The sequence below is a fragment of the Agrilus planipennis genome, unplaced genomic scaffold (assembly GCF_000699045.2).
Source record: "Agrilus planipennis isolate EAB-ADULT unplaced genomic scaffold, Apla_2.0 scaffold10, whole genome shotgun sequence".
NCBI lineage: Eukaryota > Metazoa > Arthropoda > Insecta > Coleoptera > Buprestidae > Agrilus > Agrilus planipennis.
This window is the reverse complement of record NW_020442465.1, coordinates 2955287-2964399: the sequence shown is the minus strand read 5'-3', so window position 1 is coordinate 2964399 and position 9113 is coordinate 2955287. Positions and strand designations below refer to the sequence as shown.

Genomic DNA, 9113 nt, shown 5'->3' with positions numbered 1-9113 from the left:
CTACGTAAATGTATACCGAATTCCCTATGTGCGACGTCTCTCAGCTGTTTTATTAATGTGATTCATAATAAATATTAAAAAGTAAAACTATAAATGTAACGTAGAAAATGTCTGTACAGACCATTAAAGCACCCACAAATGGGATAAATGAATCGTCCTCTACGAGCAATCTCATTATTAGTATATGTTATTATCAAGATATTAAAATTCTGAATGCTTCAGGTCTCCCGTTTTAAAGTATCTATTTCTCATATTTTTTTCTGTAGTCAATTCAGTTCACCATCGTCAGTCAAAAAATTGATTGGGCACGCACCTCTGCCCTTCCTATTTGGAGCTAATCTTCACATTTTCTGAAACTATAATATCCCACATCTTTAACGATTTGCGAACAATGATCTAATCCCGGTATACTGCTCCATTCTTGTTTCTACCGCTAATATGTCTCCCAAAATAGTCATTGTGTCACAAGCTATTCTATCTCTCCTTTTTCCTCCTGTTGACTTCCGTTATGCCCTCTGTTCTTCTGCTCTTTCCAATCGCTTCTCATTCGAAACGTTACCTTGCTTCAAACATACGCTCTTACACAGTTTTCTAGTTTATCATCACCAATATTTATATTATTTCACTGAAACTTTCAGAATTTTAGTAGTTTTTTGGTAACCATTTAAGATTTATCCATATATATGTACGTTATGTATTGAGGAGGATTGGCTTAAAATGCTCTTCGCCCTGTGACTAATGAGCTCATGGGTTGGTACCTTTTTAATAAATCATCTGACAAGTTTTAAGGGGAAGTAAATTTTGTAAATTTATGATTTCAAAATAAATGCTATATTAAATTCTAATCAAAAGCTCAACCGGAGGAACAAAAACTAAGCAAGTCTGAGGACACTTTAAAACAATCCATTATTTAAAATAAAATGCTTTCAATGGTCTGTCCTGCCAGGCTATAGATCCCTTAAACCCTAACAGGTTGTTAGCATTTAGATAGATACTTAAGTAACAGGTAAAGCAATATTTAACTCAGAGAGATGTGTATTAAATTAATCGCGCACATGTGTAGATACCGTCTCTAGAATGAAAAATATTGCAGGACAATATTGCTTTATTTAGTCAGATTCCAGTCGATCCACGGTAACAATAAAGTATTGATAAACTACCCTTGACACAATTGAGTAATAATGCACTGGAAGTCAAAACATGTTTGTTGAATCGACCGTTTTAGGTTTTCTTTTTTGTGATATTCGATGTATGTATTGGTGATGATTATTAAGTAGAGTACTAAACAATTTTGCTGAATAAGCTAACAAAAAAAAAATAAGTTCGTCATACTTTTTTTGATTAAATTAAATCCTCCAAATCCAATTGCTAACAGAAAAATATTTGAAATCTGTAACGGACTTCATGAAACTGGTATATCAGTGGTGCGTAAAAGACAAGCACGCTATCACAGTAGGATTTGATACAAGAATTAATCAAAAATTACGTTCGTTTATTAAAATAAAATTTCAACATGAATATTTAATGACTAATTCGTATTTATATCCTAATTTAAACTATTTTAATAATTACGTTCTGTGGTTTACTTTTTTCTTAATTTAGATTTTAAAATTTACTTTTAATCAAATCCTATCATCGAGAAATTGAAATTTATGTACCGTTAAGTAATTTCTTATGTAAATCATTAAACTATGGTGGAGCAGTTTGTAAAAATTTTTTACTAAAGAAATTTGATTATCATACATTATATTTATAAACTTTTGTTGAACTTTTTTAACTTTTTGTCACTATAAGAAATTTTTAATTACCGTAAACTGCTTTACAGTAATATCCATTATAATTAGGACTTTGTTTAATGTTTATTATACTGTACCAGTTCAAGTAATTATCTCGTTCTTTTAAGCTATAAATGCTCTACTAACTCTAAGTCAATTGGAAAACTGTTTGAAATAACTTAGTGTTTTTCCCTGTAATGAAAACTCAATTGCAGTTAACGTTTTCGATTTTAGTTTGTTCATGGAAAGAAAAATTGAAATAAAAATTATACTGGTTGATTTTATACATCTTTACTACAAATATTAAGGTGATAAAAACAATTTTCCATAAGAAGCAGTTTTATTCAAATGTAGAAATTGACAGCAGCAGGTAACGATGTCTACAGGGTTCCAAGATTTTCAATAAGACTGCTTAGCAAATGACATTAGGGAGGTATACAGAATAGAGGGAAGACCTCACTGTTACGCTTAATACCTGAGTTACACAAGTACTCATTGTTTGTGAAATGGTGAATAAACTGATTTCATGTTTTTAATAAAGTTTTTTATTTTTTTGTTAACCTTTATGTAGTTTTTGTGAGAAGTTATCTAACAAATAAAAAGAATTCTTAAAGTAGCACTTTCAAGCATCTCCTATCTAATGAAAAATACTTAATACTTAATACTCAACTGTTTTGGTAAGAAATATATTTAAAAGCAAAAGTCTATATACACATTTTCATAAACTATAACAGGTATAGGTATTCCTTTATGGCCAAGATGGAACCAGTTTCCCTGATTTGTCTTTACGTTGTTGACCTCCATACAAAGCACTTTTATCTCTGTAAAGAGTCATTCTCTCATTTTCCAGTCGATCCATGTAGGCACCAAAACCATATCCAACAAATGGCAGGGACACCCAAAATAGTGTAATGGGTTTCAAAAGCATTTTTAATCGTTACTTGCTGCTTTCTTTCCAACGTTTGGTATGATTTAAGTCTGCAATAATCGTTGCTGCCACAAAAGTAGGTAAAGCTACTACAATGCAGTACCTTTTTATAATACTTGCAACACTCATTAATCTAGAAGATATAATTTTTACAATTTATATGAGCAAAATTACCGAAAAACGATATATATTTACCTGTTAACTCAGTTTATTTCTGAGCCTTCACAACTAGGTTATGTTAAACCGTTATGTAATAATAGCAAAGTATCTAAGGTGCGACTAGCGAAATTAATATTTTAATTTTCAGCCAACAGTTAAACAAATGTCTTAAAATTAGTATTGTTTCTCTAATTTCATTGNATTTTATTGTGTGCATCACGTTCTAATGAATCAATATTAAAGGTGTGAGAAATTTTAGAGCAAAACGTTATTAATTAAATTAAGTATACAAAATTTGTTCATTAAATTTGAAAAATTGGCCTAGTAATAATTAAATTAAACATTCCACCTTTATTCGGCGCAAATAAATATTTACAAATTTGTAATTTACAAAAAATAAATATGCTAAATTATCTATCAGTAGCAACAAACATTTCTGAAGGTGAAGCTTTTAAATTTTATAAAATCAAATAATTTCGAAACCAAAAAACATCATAAACATAAAAGCGTTAAACATTTTCAAATATTTGCGTTCATACTAATAAGTGTAAAGGAAATAAATATTTACTGTTTCTAATTTTTTACTTTGTTTAATTGTCTTTTTGCAGACAATTCAATTTTTTGTATTAATTTGCGAAACTTACATACATATTTGCCGTCAAGTTATTATGCATGGCAATTACCTCACGGTAATTATTAATAATTAACATTGATAGTAAACATCGTAAACTAAAAGATGCTAAAAATTGAGTTGTATTGCCCGTTACCAATTTGGCATATATATGTATGTTACATAGTAAACATATTACTTTCGAATTGTAATTAAGTAAACAGATATCATTTATTATTGTATTATTTTAGAAACATCTAGATGAGGATACGTTAGACCTGACGGTGGCCGAAAATAGACTGTTCATACTGCAAATAGCACTCAAGTGTGCTGACATTTCCAATCCTACCAGACCGTGGGAAATTTCCAAAAAGTGGAGCCTAAAAGTCTGTGATGAATTTTTCAGGCAGGGAGAGTACGAGCGTCAATTGAACCTTCCTGTCACTCTTATGTGTGATAGGCAGTCGACTACAGTTGCGAAAATTCAAACAGGTAACGAAAAAAAACTATCTGAAACCTACTCAATAGAGTCCCAGAATTTCAGAAAATTAATAAAAAAAAAGTAAAACGTATTTTGTTTGATAATAATGGAATAAAAATTTCTGTTTCAGGTTTCTTTGAGCATGTTGTCGCGCCTCTTTTTTCGGAATGGCACCGGTTTCTTGAAAGTACACTCTCATCGCACATGATGGAACTTTTGGACGCGAACTGGAACCGTTGGAAAACGCAAAAGGAAGCTGAAATGGCTCAAGAAACTCAGACCGAGCTGTCAGACACCGAACCTGGCGATCTCGATGTTTCTATAGCGACCCGTAGCAGTAGTAAACAGAAATTCTCTCTCGACATTCCTTCCGTCACCGACTTCATTCAACCATCACAAGCATCTCAAACGTATGCAATATACAATATATTATTCATCGATTATCATATACTTATGCTAAAGGCATATAATGCCGAACAACATACACCTTTTTGAATTTTCATAACTGTAAAGGACAATTGAAGTGTGAGGGTTTGTTAAATGTTTTTGAAGAAATTTAAAAAAAAATAAAAAATTGAAAAAGGAGTGGTTAGATAATGATGCAACGAAAATTTTGAAATGAACATAGTTTTTATTGACAAACTTCTACATATTGTGACTAAGATTAAATAATAATATCATCACAATAATGTCATCAGTCCCATCCTTCTTATTCTGAAACAATCCCCACATTTTCCAAAAACTAGAAGAGTAAAACATACCACATCCCTAGCTATTTACAAATACTAATTTAATCTCCTCTGCCCTCCTTTACACCTGCTTCAACGCGCTTTACCCTGCTTCCTATAAGTGTGGTATAGTTACCGACCAAAGTATGCCTGCTTGTAATATGCCTTTAACTACCCCTTGATGTCTTAAAAGGTGTCCTACCATCCTATCACCTCTCTGTCTGTTCTACTTTTTCCAATGCTTTTTTGTTTAATGCTTAAAATATAGTAATGATTGTTTACAATATATTTTTTAACAGAGGTTATCGAAGACAATCACTGGCTGTGCCCACACTGGAGTCGCAACTCGGGGTACGTCGTCATTCGGTTCCCGTTCATGTTGAGCTCCAGTTACCCCGCACCATTTATCGTCGCGAAAGTTTACCCCAAGCACCCAACAATCATCATCATCATCACAGACATAGTTCGTCGGGACGGTCCACCGTCAGTCCAGTTTTTAGCGGCGATTCGCGAACTTCCAGTGCTGGACATTTACGCGAAGAAGACGAACTGCTCGAGCTGGCTTTCGGTTCACAAACTTCCCTACTGTCTTCCAGCAGTGACAGACAACACTCATCAGGTAACCGTCTTAACCTTTTTGATTATAAAATTTTTAGAACTTTATACTAAGAGGGCACCCCTATATTATGAGGGTTTATTAAATGGCATTGATGTTGAAATCAAACATGGCGCTCTTGTAAAACATGTTTGGCCATTTCTATTAAATAAGTAGAAGTAAATGAGAAAAAGATATATTTTCAATAAGACAAAGACTTGACGTATAGAAGGGCAACCTTTATTTCAGTGTTAGGTCTATGTCATTACATTTTTTATTGTGTTTAAATTGTACCATTAGTTTTAAAGTATTTTATTCTAGCATCATTTTAATTATAATTTAAAAGCAGCTCGCTATATTCCGGCTAAGGCTGGCATTGTTAATACTACAATCAGTAAATTTGACTATTTTTGATGTTGCTATAGAGGATCAGGTAGAACGTCCGTTGAGTGCGGAGAATCTCTTGCCAGAACCAAACATAGCATCCATGACAAGCAGCAACGGTGCCGCGGCGAAGTTATCGTCGGTGTTGCACGGCTCCGCGCCTCCGACCAAAGCCCTCACAAGGCAGCAGACTTTCCCACCTCCTCAACCGTACGTGCGCATGCGTTACATGTCTGCCACTGTCGAGATGACCACCTGCCCAGAATCCGCTCAAGAAGGTACAGTAGGAACTAAGGGATCCAATCATTTTTTGAATTAACGTTAATTGAATTAATCGTTTCTAAAATTAATGTTGAAATGATTATTGTATTTTCTAGGTACATCTGACTCATCAGTAAGTAGTTCTCGAGAGCACATATCATCCACGTCCACCACTGCTGTTTGTGTTACGCAACACAACGTGATCCCCTCCATAGCCGTACTAAGTCCGAATAATGGTAAGAGTCCCGATTCCCAAGTACCTGAACTAACCCTGTCTCCCATCTCATCGTCTCCTATGTCGTTGGTTTCGAAAACGTCTTCTTCAACGTCCAGTTATAAACGAGAACAAGAGAACGTATTTGAAAAGGAAAAGGCATCGAAATTGCCAAAGCTTTCTGATACGGAACAGAAACAGGGGAAGGAAAATTTAGACCCCAGACTGACTTCTTCGGTATGTATTAAAAATGAGAATTAGAACTATTTAACATCGTTGTGATTTTCTTTTTATTTTGTAGAATATGTTAAGAAGGGGTTCGGCACCTGTACCTTTTGTGCCATTAAACGAAAGCGACCCTGCTGGCAGGGTTTTGCGTTTACCTGATACACATACGTTAAGAAGGGGTTCGGTGCCAACTGAAGCAGTTAGACTTTGTAAGTAACAACTTTTATCGAAAACAAACTAAACAATAGATAATATTAAATAAAATCATTTATTAATTTATTCGTTCAACGCCTAATTACATTTTTTATTTGATTATGGCATGAGTTATAGGAAATTATTTTCAAACAAAATGTAAAAGCGCATTCTGTTTATATTAGTTTATTGTTTTCTATTATTTAGCAATTCAAAAAGAAAAAAACGAAACTATAGCAAGTCCATCTACGTCGACGGTGGAACCATTTCCTCGTTATCAACCCCAAAGACGCGGATCCGCCCCTACGGATCTCCCTCACCCGTCGTCGTTGATTTCCGGATTTGGTGGGGGCGGTGGTGCCTCTAGCGGTGCAGGAGTCAGTTGCATGCTAACACGTCACGTGAGCTTAAACGGTAAAGCTTGCGCCAGTCGTAGATCGAAGAAGCATCAGCTGCACCGACGCAGCTCGGGCGGGCCCGAGACTGTGTGCTTGGGCGGAAATGGACCAGACGGCGGAACATCCGCTGGAAGTGGAGCCGAATCGTCCTGTGCACGTGTAATGCTGCTCCGCCAGCCCGACAACAACGCCGACGTGCTGCTGGCCCGGCGCCGAGGCTCCTTGCCCATTGAGGTTTTGACTGTTGGACATTCAGGTAAAAATATTATGTAACTATATTTGGTTTCAATTCAAATTAAACCGAGAAAAATTGTTAATTTATATTTCCTTTTGTCTAATAAATTTTGCAGCAATATAAACATTCTAGTCCAATCCCCCTTAAACGTACATACGAAATTATTGGAAAGCTCTAAAGAATACTAAAAAAAGAATCCATTTTGAAGTATCTAATAAATAGGGGTCCTTTACTGCTTTCTGTGTGCTACTACCATGTGCCAGATAGTTTTGAGGACTGCAATGATGGTTCTTTTTATCTTTTATTTGCATTCAGAGTAAATATTATTAACTTTTATTGAAGTTTAATAAGATTAATTTTCATAATCTTTTCATTCCATTAAAATTGACTTTTGAAAATGCATTTTTATTTGTTTTGTTTCAGTATGTTGACGGTGAAATTCACTGTGTGGACCACACCGTCCGACATGCAATAAGGACCAACTCTCAGCGACTGATGCATCCTCCTCTTCTTCTTCCTCCATCTTCATAAACTAAGCTCATTATTTATAATAATAATTATAATAATAAATAATAATAATCATCATCGTAAGTGAAGCCAAAAAAAAAAAAGAAAAAGGAAAATAACAATTATGAATGTTGTACTTGTCACGATGATACTACCTACCACTTATTCGAGTAGGATCCTGTGTTATGAATATTATGTGTGTGACGATAGCTATCTTTCCATCGGCATTAAGTAAGTAAGTAGATGTTTTAGAAGACGACCTTTTATTTATTTTTTACCAGAGTGTGAGTTGTGTTATTTCGCGTAAGTACGTTTTGAGCGCGCAAATATATTTTTTACTTCTTATTTTCTAACAACATTGTATGGTCCATCAATTCTCCATTACGATAAAAAGTTTAAACCATTCAATTCATTTGTCAAAAAAATAGAGAAAAACAAGAAATTGTGCTACAGTAAATGTAAAATACACCCAATTCTGTTTTTACATGTTTTTGGTTTAATATGAATTTAAAAATAAATTTAGTTCTTATTTTACATTACAATATCTATCTAAACTTTAAGAATTTGTTTTAATAATTTGCATCACATTACATCAGAAAAAAAAAACAAGAAATATTATGACTGAAGAACTAAAGCACATTATTATTTGAACCATTCTGGAATTATTCTTACGAAATTACCTTTCAGCAATATATAATTTTTTCGTAATTAAATAGAATTACATGCATGCTTGTTGTTTATTTGTCTTTTTATTCGTATGGAACGCGTTTTTAATTATTAAGTAAATTCCTTTCAATATACAGGACACATTTGAGAACTAAATTTCTTCTTTAAAAAGAAGTATTAATACAATTAAAAATAAAAGGGTATTATTTTAAAACAACTCAAACTCTGCTTTTTGTGCGTTTATACCTTATACCGTGAACGTCCTGTACTCATAAAGTTTCGACTAAATAATTAATAGGTATATAATAAAATTACCAGGTTCACATTCAGTGTCGTTATGTTGTGTGGCAGCGGTGAAAATTTTCTTCTCGTTTGTATATCGACTATTATTATAGACTTATTGCAAAACTTTTTAAATTTTTCCCTTTCGGGTTTTTCTTATTTTTATTTATGAAAAATCTTTACAGCTGCTACGTAAATGTATACCGAATTCCCTATGTGCGACGTCTCTCAGCTGTTTTATTAATGTGATTCATAATAAATATTAAAAAGTAAAACTATAAATGTAACGTAGAAAATGTCTGTACAGACCATTAAAGCACCCACAAATGGGATAAATGAATCGTCCTCTACGAGCAATCTCATTATTAGTATATGTTATTATCAAGATATTAAAATTCTGAATGCTTCAGGTCTCCCGTTTTAAAGTATCTATTTCTCATATTTTTTTCTGTAGTCAATTCAGTTCACCA

General features: G+C 33.5%; 1 protein-coding gene across 1 annotated transcript in view; it reads left to right on the top strand.

Annotated features, from left to right (window-relative positions):
- Positions 1-8422, top strand: part of LOC108734071 — a 37752-nt gene extending 29330 nt beyond the window's left edge. Inside the window, exons 8-13 of the mRNA XM_025981038.1 lie at positions 4981-5300; positions 5702-5938; positions 6038-6372; positions 6437-6572; positions 6763-7209; positions 7612-8422. Of these exons, the coding sequence (XP_025836823.1) occupies positions 4981-5300; positions 5702-5938; positions 6038-6372; positions 6437-6572; positions 6763-7209; positions 7612-7619 (1483 nt within the window). The 3' untranslated portion in view covers positions 7620-8422. The remainder of the gene's footprint in view (positions 1-4980; positions 5301-5701; positions 5939-6037; positions 6373-6436; positions 6573-6762; positions 7210-7611) is intronic.
- The last annotated feature ends 691 nt before the right edge of the window (positions 8423-9113 follow it).